Here is a 17,923-nt window from a genome sequence, read left to right as displayed (position 1 = left end):
CCATGGTTTCTGATGACAATATAATATTCAAGATGCTGTGGGTCTTAGCCGGCTGTGTGTGCTAAGTGTGTGTGTGTGTGTGTGTGTGTGTGTGTGTGTGTGTGTGTGTGTGTGTGTGTGTGTGTGTGTGTGGTTGTGTGATTGTGTGTGAAGTGAGTGCTACAGCTCTTGCCTCCAGTGCAATGATGCTGGTACTCTCTAAAAGGGCTGCTTGATTATGGAAAAAATCATAATCACTATTATTTTGGTCGATATTGAAATCTCAATTATTCAAACGATTATTTTTGAGTTTGAAAACATGATGCATTTATTCATAATTTCTCTCCAAAAAAAACACTTTGTAAATGAGAACTTTGAAATTTCCCCTTATAAAATACACAAAATGGTCAAATAGAAAATAATGTCCAGATATGAATCCAGCTGTTCTGCAATTTATATTATAAAAATCAAAAATGAAATCCCAAAAAAAAAAATCGAATCCAAAAAAATAAAAATAAATAAAATAGTTTCAACTCGATTATATTCGTTTGGTGATCGTTTCACTCTGAAATTGAAATCGCGATCAAAATTTGATTAATCGCCCAGCCCTACTCTCTAATAGAAGCTAGTCACATCAATACACATTGAATGATGTCACCAAGTAATCGCAGTCTATGTGGGTGTGGGAGTTGTGTGTCTGAGGGCGTGGCTGTCCTGTGTGTATCAACGTGTTTCATGTCTTCATATCCACATGGCATAATGGGTGAATGGTGAATCGTACACTGGGTTTCTTCTTTGCCAAAGAACCAATCGGAGCCTTGTATCTTTAATACACTCATCATGATGTCATCATGCCAAATGCGAGTGTGGCATCAGCCACAGCATGGCCTCGGGCCTGGATGAAGAGGGGCGTTTGTCATCAGCTCATCCCTTCCATGAGCTCAGAGGTCGGGGAGGGAAGGCCAACCGCTTGTTTGGAAGGATGTCCAGTGACAGGGGGCTAAATTTAGGTGTTGGTCCAGATAGCTGGGCCCTTAGAGCCGTATTGTCCTGAATAGACGCCTCCTTGTGTGTCCTCCTAGTGGAGGGCGGTGCGGGTCCGTATGGATGACACACATTGTTCCTCCACTACCGCGTCCTCATCCTCTGAAGGTTTCAACGGGCCGGCCTCCACCCTTCCACCGCTGGTGTTGTGTTCCTCTAACTCTGGGATATGAGAAGATGCACTTTATTGATCTCTGATGGGTGTCATGGCATGGAACACATACATGTGAAAATATATCAATTGTTGATTATCATCTAGTCAAGTTTTTTCCTGACTGACTGGTTCAGGTCACGTGGGTTACGGTGGGTCCAGTCAGTGTTGTCCTGACTGACTGGTTCTGGTCTCTTTCTCCTCCAGACTGAACCCTGCTAGCGTCCAGAGAGCACCCAGAGCTCAGCCCCTGCGGAGCCCCCCAGCCCTGCAGAGACACCATGAAGCCTGACGGGGTTGCCACAGCAGCGCTGGAACCAATGGAAGCGCTGGAATCCAACGAGGTGAACGAGGCTGGCCCGCCAGCCTCGGGGGAGGAGCCTAGCCAGGCGGCCAGCCCATTGGAGGAGACGACGGGACCCCCGCAGATCGAGCTGGTTCAGGGGGAGGCCCCGCCGAAGGCCTCCACCACCAAGACCCCCGCCGACCCCAAGGCCAAGACCGCCGGCAAGGCCGGGACGAAGACCAAGCCCGGGACCGCCGGCCCGGCCAAGACCGCCGCCGGCTCGCGACCCGGAACCGCTCAGAGCCGGCTCACTAACGGCACGCCCAAGACCAACGGGGTGGCCAAGAGTGAGGGCGTGGCCAAGACCAACGGGGTGGCCAAGAAGACCGCCTCCTCCACGGCCGACAAGAAGACTGCTGCCCCCGCCAAGAAACCGGCGGGCTCCACCGGCGCCGCACCTGCCAAGACGGCTCCCAAGCCCTTGGAGAAGAAGCCGCCAGCGACCGCTCGCCCCTCCACCAACCCGGGTCCCAAGAAGACCCCCACCGCCACGACAGCGGCCCCCAAATCTGGCCCGGCTGCGCCCGCTGCTAAGAAGCCAGCAGGTAACAACACTCTCTACTGCCCATTTGGACTTAAGGGCTTATCTTTGATGTCCTATTGTCCTAAATGTTCTATTTGATATCTGTGGTCTATTGTAATCATATCTTTTTTCTATCATCATCATCTGTTTCGTTACTATTTACCCTCAGCTTTTAGAAGGTGGACTAACCTTCTAAGGTGGACTAACAAAGTGGACTAACCAGACCTAACAGACCCCTCATATAGGCAGACCTTGGTCCAGTAGTCACACAACACAGGGACTCACTGTCTGAGACTCACAGTCTGAGAATCACACTGTAGAGGGAGAGAAAATCTAGGAGACAAGGACTAGAGAGAAGGTCTGGTAATAGGTACCACAGTAATACTCTACTGCAATACTATTACTATGCTATGATAAACTATATTCTGATTCTAAGATGTGGATGTGGGTTCAACAAAGGACTGAGACCATTTTTTGTTAAAAATAACATGAAATATGAGCTAAAAGGGTTGTTTGTTAGTCTTTGAGTGCTCATTGTAACGTGATGAACGTGTGTGTGTTCTGTGCTCTAGTTAGCCACGCAGGAGTGAACAGTACTAATATAGAAGTGGCCTAGATCCCAGCCAACGTGTCACTAGTTAGATTTATAACCTGGCCAATCAAAACGCTCTCTCATCTGAGTCATGAGGTCATCGCTTACATGCTCTGGTCTGTTTCATCCCTAATGCGCTCTCTCTTTTCCCTCCTCCTCCCTCTCTCTCTCTCCCTCCCTCCACCCCACCTTTCTCTCCCTCCCTTCTCCCCCCTCTCCCTCCCCTGTGTCTTCCATCTCTCATCCTCATACTATCTCTTCCTTGTTCTGTCTCTGCCATTCCACGTTTATTCTGTCCCTCATTAATAATCCCTTTGTCTCCCTGCTTGCCTTTCTCTTTCTCTTTCTCCCATCCTTTGTGCCTCCCCCATCTCAATCTCTGTCTCTCTGTCTCTTTGTCTCTCGCTCTCTCTCTTTCACTCTCTCTCCAGCTCCAACCAAGTCCAGCTCGGCTGCCTCGCCCAAGCCAGATAAAGCTCCTGTTGTCAAGACAACCAGGTGGGTGTGCCCCCCCCCCCATACCTCTGTCTGTCTGTCTGTCTGTCTGTCTGTCTGTCTGTGTGTGTGTGTGTGTGTGTGTGTCTGCACATTAGATTATGTGTGTGCTTGCACTTGGTGCCTTTGAGTATGTTTGGCAATTTTCCTTTTGTATGTTAATGTACTTGAGGAGTGTGTGTGTGTGTGTGTGTGTGTGTGTGTCTGCATCAGTTGCTACAATCGTCCCTTGTCCATGATTTGTTTTATTTTCTCTAAAGCCCCTCCCCCCTGTTTCTATTAACCACTGCTAAGCTCAAACAGCAAACACATAACACATAATAAACCAGTACGGTAGAACAGTGGACGTGTGTGGAACACATCCAGCCCCACAAAGACCACCTGATCCAAGTCGAGGAGCTGGGGGGGCCTGGTCTGGGAGGGCCTCTCCACTCCGGGCCAATGACCCGCCACACAGAGCAGGGAGGCCTGTGGGTCTACGTCAAGGAGCAACCTCTGGTAGCTCAATACCATACCTGTACATCTCTGTGTGTGGGTATAATTTATGTGTACTTCTGTACACATGAGTATGTGTGTGAGTGTGTGTGTGTGTGTGTATATATGTTCATCTGTGTTTATCTAGGTGTGTGTGTGTGTATGTTCATCTGTGTGTATTCATGCGTCTGGCAACATGTGTGTGTGTGTGTGTGTATACTTGTGTGTGTGTGTGTGTGTGTGTGTGTGTGCGTGCTTGTGCATGTAACTGGGTCAGCGTGTACCTGGATCACGCTGGGTGACGTGGCACCCCGGGGTGCTGTGATCCTCAGCAGTGGACCTGAAAGAGGCCTCTGTGTGAGGATGATGATGAGGGAGGTGGTGACCCCTTGGGAGCTGACCTGGGGGCTCTGATGTTCCAGACTCCCCCCCCCCCCCATGTCTGTTTGTTCTTGTGTTTGGTAAATCACTGTCCTCTTACTGTCTCTCCCGGTCTGGAATATATATCTTAAAGGGGACTTGAGACTCGCTCTACAAATGTTAGATTGATGTAGAGCGGATTGACTGGTAACTGGAGGTTGCTAGTTCGATCCCTGGCTCCTCCTAGCTGCGTGTCGACCGAGGTGTCCCTGAGCAAGATACAGATGAGCTGGCTGTTGCCTTGCGTGGTTGACTCCGCCGTCGGTGTGTGAATGTGCAAATGAATGGGTGTAAGTCACTTTGGATAAAAGCGTCAGCAAAATCCCCTCAATGTAAATGTAGTGTGTTGAGCCAATGCTTGTGATTTCCAGTGTAAATGTTTTTATTGATTTTAGATTCATGCTGTTAGGGACACAGGTAGGGGTTGGACCTCCTGCTTAAGGATGAGGTTAGACTATGGACATTGGGGTTCGACCCTATCGAACCAGCGATCTTTCAGTTGCTAGACAACCACTCTACCTCCCGAGCCGCTCCCATGACAGAGGAGGTATCTCAGACCACTGTTACCCCCCCCCCCATGCAGGCTGTCAGTATATGATAGATGATAGCTGATGCAATACGATCTCTCGGCCCGGTGATGAATCAATACCTTACTAAGTAGCTCTGAAACGTAGCCAGATAAACACTTGGGCAATTGGTAATGCATAAGTGAGATTAGCATAAGTCATGCTACCATACAGTGCAGTGGGATGCTAGGCTATGCTAACATGCACTACAGAAGGAGTCAGATGCTAAGTTGTGGGATGCTAGGCTATGCTAACATGCACTACAGAGGGAGTCAGATGCTAAGTCATGCTACCATACATATACCTCTCCGGGCGTGGCTCCATGATATGCCCATATATGGTTTTATGTCAGGGGAAGAGAGGAGGGGGGAAGGAGAGAAAAAGGAGGCAGGGGGGGTGGGGGGGAGGGGGAGCATAAACAACCACAAACTAATCACCAAATGGATTTAGTTGGAAAGAGAGTGTGTGTGTATGTGTGTGTCTGTGTGTGCGTGCGTGTGTGCATGCGTTTGCGTGTGTCTCAGATTCTTCCTGTCTGAGGCTCTGCGGTGTGCAACCACAGAGTCATGTGATCTGTTAGAACGATGCGGCCATGTTGGACATCAAGAGCTCGACTCACCCAGCAGCCATCTTGGTTCTACAGAATCCCCCGCCCAGCTAGCGAAGAAGGAGCATAAAGGGCGGGGCTCCGGCAGTCTGGTACCCTCTCTCCACGCTTACTCTCTCACAATTTAATTAATTAGCATAGAACAATTAAACTTTGTTCGCATAGAACAGCATAAACATTCACATTGCCAAAGCAGTACAGGAGAATCTCTCTATATCGCTCTCTGTCATGCTCCATCTCTCTCTCACTGTCTTACTCTATCCTCCCCTCACTCTCAATCTCAAACACAATCTCATTCTATCTGTCTTACTCCCTCTCTGTCTCTCCATCTCTTGTGCTCTCTCTCCCTCAGTAGTTCTTATATTAAGTATTTCACACAGAGACACCGACCCCTTTGTCCCTGCAGCCGGAGAAAACCTGCCTCCTTGTTATGTGCAGCTCTGCAGTTCTTCATCCATATTTAGCGCTGTTAGCTCGAGGCTGGAGCTCACTGGTTCTCAGTGTGCGTTCTCCTCTGACCTCCTTATCGACATCTCCTCACCGCGTGTCGTCGCCCCACTGCTGGGCTCCTCACACCAAGCATTGCTTGATCCAAACCATCACTGTTGGATCAGCTCGCAAATCTGATATGTTCAGCAATGCAAAGATACACCCTATGTTAATCGGTTAATAACCATGCTGTACGTTATTGGTTAATAACCATGCTGTATGTTAATAAACTGAAACACAGGTAATAAGCTGCTCTGTTTGTTTACATACCTCTGCTCTGTGCATTCATCAACTACTGTGTACACTAAAGAGATAATATATTAATTACTCACTCTGTACGTCATTTAACCACGCTTTATGTTAATAAATTGCGCTTTCTGCTCTGTTCATTAGGTTAATAAAATCGTATGTATGATAATAAAATGTGAGTACGTTAACAAACAGCACTTGACTATATGTTCACAGAGCTCTCTGGCCCGGCTATCTGGGGACATCCTGAGAGGCGGCACGCTCATTCAGAGGAAGTGATTGTCAGTTCTGGTTATAATGCCGCGAGTCTGCCGCTGTAGAGCAGCACGTGTTAAATGTTAATTAGTTGTTTAGGCAGCAATCCCCAGGCCACTCATCAGGCTGAGTCTCTAATCTATCAGCTCCTCCGCCACGCAAGGGTTTACCTCCTGCGTCAGGTCTGAACCTCGCTGTGCTGCGCTGGCCGGCAGCACCACATCGTTACTCCCAGCAGATGAACCCCCAGGCTCACCCCCATATACCCTCCCACGCCTGGGGTGTCCAGGCTGCACTCAAAACTGTCGGCTGCAGCGATTAACAGATAATCAGCAATCAGCACTAAATTAATTGTATTGTGAAAAAAGGTGTTTCTCAAGGACAAATACCAAATATTTTCTTCTTAATCCTTCAGAAAATGGTATATTATAATTGATAATTCAAATGAATGCTTCCCTTCACTACGGTTCCCAACACCTCGGCCATTAACTCATCAGTGATGTTAATTACAGAACAAACAGCCGACGACAACTGTGTCGGCCTTGTGTCGCTGTCCCTGTGCCAGGCGGCTGGGGGCTTTATTACAGTAACGACCCCCTGGTACACTACCAGACCACCCATCCATGGTGGCTAACGGCCCGCTCAGACCCTGAGCAGCACACAGGATGCTGGAGGCAGAGCCCACATGATGCAGGGGGATTCATGTTCTCTCAGACCCAAACATGAACTTGTATCGCTCACGGGATTCTACGAGAAACAATTTATTTATGTTTATGTTTATTTTTGTACAACTAATGAGTAAATCCACTAGACTATCCTACCTCTTACCTCATCCTCTTATCCTGTTTGGGATCATCCAGATTAATACGAACCACCCCCATCCAGTGGTTTATTCCATCCCGAACCAACTGCCTTTTCTCCTGTCCTCAGTGCTAGCAACCTAATGTAAACAAACCAACCAAAATCTCACAGACACACACTATCCCGTATTGATGTCCTGTCAAAACACAGCCCTCTTTAATAAGTGGAGTCATTAGCTTGTTGTGGTTAGCTTCTGTTCTTAGAGCCTTCTGCACATGACCTAATTCAGGCTTCGTGGAAGTGGCCTTAGTCCAGCCATTGTGTTGGCTCCGTGTCACTGTGGAGCCACTGTTGGTGGCTCTGAGCTCTGAGCCGGTTCCATGAACTCAACATCACACCAGTGTCTGAGCATGGACTCAATGACTGGTTGTGCTGTGACTGTATGAATGTTGCACACGCCTTGTGATGAACGTTCCTGTCCAGATGCCAAGTGCCACTTTTGAAATCCCCTGACACTAGCTTGAAAATCTCCCTCCTCTCCCGGTCTTTGTGTCAGTGACACCACAACCAAACCCAGCTCCGCGTCTCCTTTATTCGAGTATTAGAAATAATGACATGCAGTTGAAGCGGTGGTGGTTAGAGGATTAAGATGATGAGGACGATTAAAACGTGATGTGATCAACCACCCAGGCGTGTCCTAACAATGGCCGGATGTGTTCCACGCCTCAGAGCGCACCCACAGCCAGGCGGAGGGGAGCACTCCACAAAAGGTCTGTTGGAGACCTTCACTCAGACTGCACCCTGAGAGACTGCACCCTGGGAGACTGCACCCTTAGAGACTGCACCCTGAGAGACTGCACCTTTAGAGACTGCACCCTGAGAGACTGCACCCTTAGAGACTGCACCCTTAGAGACTGCACCCTGAGAGACTGCACCCTTAGAGACTGCACCCTGAGAGACTGCACCCTTAGAGACTGCACCCTGAGAGACTGCACCCTGACAGGCTCTGCAGGCGTCGCCTGCGGGCGCAAACATTCATCTGGTCTGGTGTTACTGAGGCCTTCAGGAGGGAGTGGAGCATGGGAGTGATATGAGAATGCAGGGGTGGAGACTACCTGCTCCTCATCATCCTTCTCCACCTCCTCCTCCTCCTCCTCCTCTTCCTTGTCCTCCCCTCTTTCTCCTTTAATTCCTCCTTGTCCTCCTCTTCCTTCTCCTCCCCCTTTTACTCCTTTTCTTCCACTTCCACTTTCTCCTTATTCCAGTCCTCTTCTTTCCTCCTTCTCCTCGAGCCTCATCCTCTTCCTCCTCCCCATCCTCTGTCTGCTCCTCGTCTTCCTCCCTCTCCTCAGTGGATTAGAAAGCCAGAGGACCGCCCTTAACTTCAGGCACAGTGCTATTTCTGTTCCTCTTACTGAATAAAATATTAACGCAGCGCTAGGGTCCCGAACTCATCCACCCCTCTCTCCCTTTCTCTGCCTCCTTCCCTCGCCCCCTCCCTCCATCCTCTCTTTGCCAGGCCTCATTCTGCCAGATCATCTTCCCTCCCTCCCCTCCATGTTCTTCCTTCTATAACGTCTTCCCCCTCCTGCTCATCCCTCCCTCCCTCCCTCCCTGCTCGCCACCCTCCCTCATCCAACCTCTTTATATCCCTCCATCGCTCCTCTCCTCTTCCTCCCTCCTCTACCTTCCCTCCCTCTTCTCCAATCTCCTCACCTCTTTCCCACCTCGCCTCCCTCCACTCCTCGCTCCTCACCTCTCCACTTCTCTTTTCCTCTACTCTCCCTCCCTCCATCCCCATCCCTCTCTCCTTGTCTCTCTCTTACTCTTGCTCCCCTTCCTCCCTCTCACCTCACCTCCCCCTCCCTCCCCTCTCCCCTTCCTGCCAGTCCTAACTAGATGAGTGTCTATAGGGTTAGGCCTCGCGGCATCAGGCATCAACTGTAGCCTGGAGCCCCAGGAGATGATCAGGAGATGAGTTTTCTCCGGCCTGTTGGGTCTGGTCCGGGCTGAAGCAGAACCAATGAGGACAATCTGCAGTAAATTGAATTGAGTGTGTGTGTGTGTGTGTACGCGCAGTATTGTGTGCAATGGAGCCTTCCCTTTGACAGCTGTGGGAGATTGGCTCAGGGGTTGATTATTAATGTCTTTCCAGATTATTCACTTCCTGTGTTATATTATTCACTTCCCATAGTAGGATTCATGGAGATAGTGTATCAGATATGGTCAACTAGCTTATCATTTTTATGTTTCTTTGTTCTTTATTCCTGTTGGTGCCTCGTCCCTTTAGTTCACCTTGTCTGAGGAGACATCAGGTCGCCTCCAGGACGGACTGAAGCCAACAGAACTCTGTCTCTGAGGGACACCTCCATGAACCCCTCCAGTGTAGGAGCTCTGACCTCTGACCCTGAGACCCCCAGGAGGGCTTCTGTCTAATGTGGGGTTTGTTTTGCTCATCAGACCGACCAGCGCAAGCCGCCCCCCCTCAGCCTCCACGCGGGCCCCGGGGACCGGCCCCGCCAAGACCGCCACCCCCCCGGCCAAACCGGCCCCAGCCAGGACCTCCACCACGCCCAAACCACCGGGCTCCAAGACCACCACCACGCCCTCTGCTGGCAAGACCCCCGCACCACAGGCAGCAAAGACGGCCACGCCCATCAAGAAGGGTGAGAGTTTAACTAATCTGAGTCATTTATAAAGCAGGTTAAAAAAAGGTGGAAATGATCTTCTGTTTGGTGTATTTAGTTTCAGTATTATAATGTACATGATGGTCAGAGAGAGCCTTCAGGTGTAAGACATTGGTAAAAGATACTCATATTTGGTAATATATATAAATACACCTTTACACACAATACTTGTAAGAAGGCCAGTGGGAACACTGGGGACAGTGGGAACAGTGGGAGGTTGAAGTCAGATGCTCATGCTCCAATTTTGTGTGTTTAGCAACACAAATGAACACAAAACATGAATACATCAGAATGGAAAACGATATTTACTGAACAATATTTATATATTTATTTTCAGTTATCTATATAATTATTTCATATAATTGCAAATAAATGGTGGAATGTATTTTTCTAGAGTAAAATCCCACGTCCAACCTGAGGTTTTCCTACCACCAGGGTACACAAAGATATTCAGGTAGGACGTTGACTGTGGTACAGGTTGAAAAACAACCTGTGAGGGTGTGTCCCAGCCAGAAGGTTCTGGGGTCCAACACCAGTGCATCCTGGAGCCAGATGCCAATTTGAATCCACTGTGTAGCTTTGGATGAAAGCGTCCACTATCTGACCAAACAGTAAATAATAATGTTAAACTCCCTGGTTCTCTCTCTTTAGATGTTTCCAAACCCACCACCCCAGCAGCCAAGAAGCCCGCTGCCTCCCCCCTCACACGCCCCTCCCCCGCCACTAAAGCCACCAAATCAGAGCCCCCCAAATCCTCCCCCAAACCGGACGCCGCCGCCAAGAAGCCCGCCGCGAGCAAGGCTGCCGACAGCAAGACGGCCCCCCGGCCCAAAACGGGGGAGACCCGGGCCGCGCCCTCCAAGACCCCAGGCCCCAAAGCGTCCAAGGCCAGCCCCAAGAAGACGGTGGGCAGCAGCACACCCACCCCCGTGAAGCGCGGGCCCAAGGCCGTGACTCCAGAGGACGCAGGGGAGAAGGAGGCCGCCGTCGCTGCCGCGGCTGCGGTCGCTGCTGTGGCTGCGGTCGCTACAGCTGCTGCCGTCATGGGCGGAGTGGAGGAACCCGCGCCCTCGGCAGAACCAGAGATTCCCGTCATGGAAGAGACTGTCGCGATGGCAGAAAGCCTTTCAGCAGAACCCACCGTGGAGATCATCGCAGAACCGGTCTTGGAGGCAACCGAACCTGCAAGAGAACCAACACCAGAACCCATGAGGGAACCAACACCAGAACCTGCAAGAGAACCAACACCAGAACCCATGAGGGAACCAACACCAGAACCTGCAAGAGAACCAACACCAGAACCCATGAGGGAACCAACACCAGAACCCATGAGGGAACCAACTCCAGAGCCCATGAGGGAACCAACTCCAGAGCCCATGAGGGAACCAACTCCTGAACCAGAAAGAGAACCAACTCCTGAACCAGAAAGAGAACCAACACCTGAACTGAGAGAATCAACTCCAGAGCCCATGAGGGAACCAACTCCAGAGCCCATGAGGGAACCAACTCCAGAACCAGAAAGAGAACCAACTCCAGAACTGAGAGAACCAACACCAGAGCCCATGAGGGAACCAACTCCAGAACCAGAAAGAGAACCAACTCCAGAACTGAGAGAACCAACACCAGAGCCCATGAGGGAACCAACTCCAGAACCAGAAAGAGATCCATCCCCAGAACCCTTGAAGGAACCGACAACAGATCACTTCAGAGAACCGACCCCCGAGCCCACTACGGAATCAGCCTATGAATCCAACGAGGAACCGACATCACCGGCGGAACCAGAAGTGGCTTCAATGCCCTCACTCGCGTCCCAGATGGACATGCAGTACTTCGGGGCATCGCCCGGCGTCTCGGCCCCGTCTCTGGGCACCACGGTCATGTCTCCCCCCTGCTCCCCACCGGGCCTGTCCCCAGTCCACCAGGCCCAGAGCACCACCCCTCTGCTGGACCTGAACGTCCACTCAGACCCCTGGGGGAACCGCCCGGCTCAGGCTGCTGAGGACCTCCGCATGGACCAGGTCATCTCCGACTCAGAGGAGGACGAGAAGTTCAGAGAGAAGGAGGAGGAAGAGGACGATGAGAAGGACTTCATCTTCAGGCCCAGAGGCCTGGTAGAGTCCCCTCCAGGCGACCTCCACATGGAGCTGCAACCCTCCATGACGGGAGCCGCTCACACGGACCACTTTGGCTCCCTGCTCTCCCCCCGGGAGAAGGAGGTGGAGGTGGAGAAGGCAGAGGAGGAGATCAACGAGGACGAAGACGCCGGCGAGGACGAGGAAGACGAGGAGCAGCGGCGCCTGGGCCACCAGCCGTCAGACGACTTCCAGGTCGGGGCCTTCGGGGGGTCGGCCGGTTGGCACGGCGACGACCTCCTGTCGGGCATGGAGTCAGAGGACGTGAGCAGCAGCTGCGCCAGCAGCCGCCAGCAGGGGGTGTCGGACCTCAGCAGCACCCAGCACATGGCCCTGCTGGACGGCACCCAGAGCTCGGACGCCCTGGTGGACAGCAGCCTGCGCGGCTCAGAGGGCGACGGCGGCTTCATGGGCTCGCCCAACGTGGAGACGCTGGCCAACGAGGAGGACGAGGAGGAGGACGAGGAGCGCATGGACGACATGGACGTGAGCTCGGAGCGCGCCGAGGAGCAGCGGCACCAGCGGGAGTTCAGGCAGCAGGAGGAGGAGGAGCAGGAGGAGGACGAGGACGTGGAGATGCACAGCGAGGGCGTGACGGAGAGCGGCCTGGAGAGCTGCGAGAACGTCGACGAGGACGACTTCAACGAAGGCGAGCGACTGGACAACCTGAACCGCGGCGCCGCCCAGCCCGCCCTGTCCCCCGCCTCCGCCTGGGGCCAGAACAACCCCTTCTCCGACCCCTGGGCCCAGCCCGCCGCCCCGCCCGCCGCCTCCCCCCACAGCCCCGGGTCCGACCGCGGCGCCGCCGAGGACGAGACCCCCACCCGGGGGTCCCCCGTCCGGTCCCCGGCCCAGGCCTGGCTGGGCGCCAGCGGCCCGTCGCTGGCTCCTCAGTCTGAGCGGAGGCCCTCAGAGCTCCACGGCGCCGAGGAGGAGGAGGAGGAGGACATGCAGGGCCAGGAGGAGGCCCACCTGGCGGCCACAGCTGTGGCCATGTCCCAGTCCAGCACCCTGAGCGGCGTGGCGCTGGCGGCCCACAGCGGCAGCGAGACCAGCACCCCGGAGGAGCTGCACGACTACGACAGCAGCTCGGGCGTGGAGTCGCGCTCCGACAAGCAGCAGACGCCCGTGCCCTCGGCGCGGCAGGCGGACCTGGACCAGGACCTGGGCATCCACCTGGAGAAGGGCGACGGCGAGGAGGAGGAGGCGGAGACGCTGCCCGCCGACGAGGTCATGGGGGCGGGGCCTCCCACCGCGCCGGGCTCCGGCCCCTCGTCGCGCTCTGCCTCTGGAGACGAGGCGAGCGACGCGGAGGGCGAGATGCATATCAAGGACGCGCCGGTGACCGCCGACGCCGCGGCCCGGGACCTGGCGGCGCTGGAGGACGACGAGGGGGCGGGGGGCTGCGGCGGCGAGGAGGACGGGGGTGGGGCCACGCCCCAGTCGGCCAACTCGGTGGCGTCGTACGGCTTCGACTGCACCAACTCCAACTCCAACGCCCACTCCACGGCCGAGAGCTGCGGGAAGAGCCCGGGCATCTTCTCCCTGGAGAACGAGGACCAGCTGCCAGAGGAGTGCAGCCCCTCCCTCATCACGGAGCTGACCTTCACGCCCGGCGGGGCCGCCCAGGGCCAGGACCCCCCGCTGGGCCGGCCCGTGGACCTGCTGCCCCTGGGACGCCCCGCCGAGGGCCTCTCCGGCCTGGACCAGCACCACTTCGGCCTGGGGGGGAAGGGGATGGAGCCCGGAGCGCACCACCTGCTGGGGGAGGAGGAAGACGAGGAGGAGGAGGAGGAGGAGGAAGGGGAGAAGGGGGACCCCTACTACTCCACCGCCATCTGTGATAAGACTGATAGCTTTCTGGCAGGTAACGTATAAGCCCCGCCCCCCTCTGCCCAAACTCACCTGGAATGCACCTTTTCCCCGCAACCCCCCCTCCACCCCCCCCCCCCCCCCCCCCCCGCCCTACCACCACCGCCACGCCCCCCGTCCCGTTGAGACCAGAGGAAGATTGTAGCAAACGGTTTTGAAACAAAAGGAACGAGATGATGGAGGGAAATAAAAATTAAACAAACTCTAGTTTTTCCAGACGCCGCCTCCCTCTGCGACGCTCGTCTGCTCGGAGGGCGTCCGCCTATGTTAGCGACTACCATTTTATAGTAGAAGGTTCCTATTAATTAGCATTGCTTTCCCTTTAGCACCCCCCCGACCCCTGACCCCGGGGCACTGACTGATAGTCTGATACTCATGGACTGATAGTCCAGAGTGACTGAGCTTTGAAAAAGAAAAGCATTAAAAAAAAAAGGACCGTGAATGGACTCTACCTGCCTGTGTATTTATCCTACTGTTTTTACCGAACTACTTGTCGAATGTTCTCTTGTTTTCTTTTATATTTGCTTCTTTGTTTGTTGTTACTTTGGGTTCTGTTCCTCCCCCACCCGCCCTGTGTCCACTGACTGTGTTTTCCGTAGTTCAGCAGCCCTCTGGTTCTGTTCTCCTGTTCTTTGAGATGTGTTAGCTCTGAATAAAGCTCTCCATATTAACCAACTCGTTAGTGAGCGTAACCGTTTTCTAGGCTCGGGGCGTTCCCCATGACGCTGTAGGTTGTCAAGGCTTGTCATGTATGCGGTCACATATACAGTACGTGATTGGTTGTGGTTGGTCCCACCCCCCCCCCCCCCATCACTCAAGCGATGGCCCCCCCTGCGTGCTTTCTGAGATGTGACTGTGATAGTGAGCAGTGGGTTTTAATATTTCAACAGTATCTTTGCATGTTTGACTAACAATGAAAAAAAATAAGTTGTGTACTACCTAGCGGGGCCCCGCCCCCACACTAGCCACGGGCCTCAGCCATTGGTTCTCACTAACTAGGGTTTTTATTTTTTCCTCTTCAAAATTCCATTAAAACATCATTACAAGGCCCCTGCTCCTGTTTCTTCTTTACCCAGCATGCCTCTGTTGTCGCCTTGTTTACATGTCGTCTGGTTCCCATGGCAACGCACCCGGCCTCCGCACACCCGCCATGCCAACGCCACGCGTAAACAGGAAGTGGAGTTGACGAATGGTGTTGATTGGCTAATGGAATTTTGCTGCTGTGAGATAACGGGGATTAGACCGAGTGTGGTCTGTACCCCCCCGACCCCCCCATCCCCTCCTCTGCTCCTCCCAGTATGACCTCATACCTCGTGACCTTTGAGCTGGTGGGAAATGTGACCAAAACACAAACACGTAGCAGGAAGGAGCTCTGAGCCAATAAACAGTGGACAGGAAATGGCCTGTTGACCTCGCAGGATGACCTCGAGGTTCAAGAACTCAAATCTCATCGTAGAAAACATTAACACTGAACACATTGACTCTTTGTTTATTAGAACAATCTATCAATGCTTTCACAAGTTGATGTAATATAGATCAAAATAAGTTAACCACAATTTATACTTGCATCAGGCCAAGTTTGAGTGGCAATACATTGGTACTGATGCAAATCTGTACTACAAATACCTGAAGTGAAGTTCTTGAGTAGATCTAGTAACGTTCATTAACATTACATAACATTAACAAGGATCCTGAGTGCTTAGCAGTTGATGGTGAGTTGGTTATATCTCCTGTTTACCAATGGATGTTATTAACACAGGCGTATGTGATTAGAATGGAAAAAAATTAAAAGAAATAAGAAGAAATAATAGCGCGGTGCCTCCACTGTGGAATTACTTAACTCACACATTATGAGCTATACTGATATTTCCCAAGAAACAATGTATATTTTAAATGCTTACAAAACATTATCAAATGAACTGTCCAGGACAACCAAATAAAGGTATTTAACCCGTTTTACCTTTCACAGGAAAAATACCAACATTAACTAATACTAAGTTATAACTTAGCTTTCTTAGCCTAACCAATATTCTCTCAATAAGGTCTCATTGGCTAAGAGTGCAGCAGTACATACATCTTATTGCTTATAGCTTATGTTACTTTGCTTAAACACATTGAAAATACCTTACAAGCCACCACAAAACAAAGGAGTATGGACCATGCAGTTTATTGAAATGATCCACAAATTAAATAAAACACACTATTTATTCATTAAGCGGTATTTATCTGCATATAAAATAAATCAATTGGTATTTATTGAACTATTTTTGTGGGTCCCTAAATGTTGATAGGACTTTAGGAGGCCATTCATCAGTGAAGACCTCATTAGAGCACACGGGAGATCCATAGAAGGAGGGCTTATTGGATTGGAAAGACCCTCTAACGATATGTTTATAATGAGCCATTAACCTCTCTTCAGAGGAGGTCTAAATGGAAGCTAGGATCTACTATTGCGGTATCAATCTGTTCCCTGTGCATGAAGAGTTATGGGGAGAGTGCGTCCCAGCTCGGCTCTGGCATTAGGAGCGCCCAGTGACGACTCAGAGCTCCAGAAGGTCGGCTTGGGTTTGGACCGGGCCTCAGGTTTATATCCCTGCTCCAACAACATTACGCTGATTGTAGACACAATCAGAGCAGTGAAGCGACGAAAAAACCAGTGCAGTCGTCTGTTCTTCTGTTAGTGTAAACATCCCGTCTGGTTGGTTTAACACCGCCTCGATAGCGGAATCAACAGACCACTCTACAACTGTTGTTGAAAACGCCGCTACTGCGCTCATATTTATCAAGGTTCATGTTCTATAAACGGTTGTGATTGGTCGGTCTCTCTCGTACCGGACAGAAATCTTTCTGTATGGGAGGAAGCCAGACCCTATCTGCAGAGCCAATGAGCTGGCAAATGAGTCTGGTTCCCAGTCTGACCGTATGGGAGAGGACCCCGACCCCCATGACAGACTGGAGAGCAGAGGCTTCCCTCGTTGGTGTTTCATATTTTTCGTTTCCCCTGGTCTCCGTCTGTTGGGTTCTTTTCGTTGCACCCTGTCGACTCGTGGCCTCTCCTCCCGTCACCCTGTCCTGTCCGGACCCCCGTGTTGGTTCTGCATGCCCCCCTAACGGACGCCTAGTGACCCTGCCTGTCCCCAGGGGAGGAAGACCACCCCCACGAGGAAGAGGAGGAAGACCACCCCCACGAGGAAGAGGAGGAAGACCACCACCTCAACGAGGAAGAGGAGGAGGACCACCTCCACCACGAGGAAGAGGAAGAGCACCGCCACGAGGAAGAGGAGGAGGAGGACCACCTCCACCACGAGGAAGAGGAAGAGCACAGCCACGAGGAAGAGGAGGAAGACCACCACCACCACAAGGAAGATGAGGAGGGAGATGACCAAGACGCAGCGGAGCTAGAAGATCAGGAAGACCACTGGAACCACAACCGCCTTCCCGGCGTTCCCGGCGTTCCCATCGCCAACAGCCACTACCTGGCGCAGGTTCCCGGGAACCGGAGGCCCATCGACCCCGCGCTGGCTGCCCACTTCGCCCGGACGGCCCCTCCTCCTCTGCCCTATGCCCCGCCCCCCCACGGTGCCGCCCGGAGTGGGGGGCAGCAGCTGAGACAGCAGCAGCAGGAGGAGGAGAGGCGGAGCCGGAGGTGGCAGGAGGAGGAGGAGCACCTGCGGGCGGTTCAGCAGAGGCAGCTGGAGCAGCAGCGTCGCGAGCTACTGCAGCTGCAGCAGCAGCAGCAGCAGCTGGAGGCGGGGCGGCGGCGGCAGGTGCTGCAGTGGCAGCTGGAGCTGGAGCAGCAGTACCGCCTGGCCCAGAGCCGCCGCAGCCCCACGGGGGCGCTGTCCCCCTCCTCCGGCCTCTGCACCATCTACGAGGCCATGGAGACGGGCGAGGAGGAGGAGCAGGATGAGAGGAGGGAGGAGGCTAACCTCAACGCGGCCGAGCCCCGGCTCCGCCCCCCGCAGGAGCTGGACTGGAACCGGAGGGTGGACATGGTGCAGCAGCTCATCAACCAGACCCTTCTGCTGGCCGGGGGGGCGGGCTGCGTGGCCCCCCTGCTGCTGCTCCCGGTGGGGGGCGGAGGCACCCTGAGCCCCCTGGAGGCCCGCCTCTGGCCCGCCCTGCTGCCCCAGTTCAGCTCCGCCCCCTCGGCCAGCGTCACCTCCGTCAGCTGCTACTCCCCCGACGGCTGCTGCCCCGGGGGGGACTGGACCGTGGTGGAGGTGGAGACGCAGCACTGA

The 17,923-nt window shown here is 53.1% G+C and overlaps 2 protein-coding genes across 2 annotated transcripts in view; both read left to right on the top strand.

Annotated features, from left to right (window-relative positions):
- Positions 1-14,688, top strand: part of prr36b (proline rich 36b) — a 33,577-nt gene extending 18,889 nt beyond the window's left edge. Inside the window, exons 2-5 of the mRNA XM_084488698.1 lie at positions 1,382-2,065; positions 3,067-3,133; positions 9,452-9,657; positions 10,330-14,688. Coding sequence (XP_084344824.1) covers positions 1,456-2,065; positions 3,067-3,133; positions 9,452-9,657; positions 10,330-13,688 — 4,242 coding nt within the window. The 5' untranslated portion in view covers positions 1,382-1,455 and the 3' untranslated portion in view covers positions 13,689-14,688. The remainder of the gene's footprint in view (positions 1-1,381; positions 2,066-3,066; positions 3,134-9,451; positions 9,658-10,329) is intronic.
- Positions 14,689-16,168: 1,480 nt separating this feature from the next.
- LOC311394391 (uncharacterized protein) lies at positions 16,169-17,923 on the top strand (the record flags this gene model as incomplete). The annotated part of the gene is made up of 2 exons (XM_084488775.1): positions 16,169-16,237; positions 17,045-17,923. The coding sequence occupies 2 exons, from the start codon at positions 16,169-16,171 to the stop codon at positions 17,921-17,923; spliced, it is 948 nt and encodes a 315-aa protein (XP_084344901.1).

Source organism: Micromesistius poutassou (assembly GCF_964030765.1).
Source record: "Micromesistius poutassou genome assembly, chromosome: 1".
Taxonomy (NCBI): Eukaryota; Metazoa; Chordata; class Actinopteri; order Gadiformes; family Gadidae; genus Micromesistius; species Micromesistius poutassou.
The sequence above is the reverse complement of the archived record's forward strand: the minus strand, read 5'-3'. Positions and strand labels throughout refer to the sequence as shown.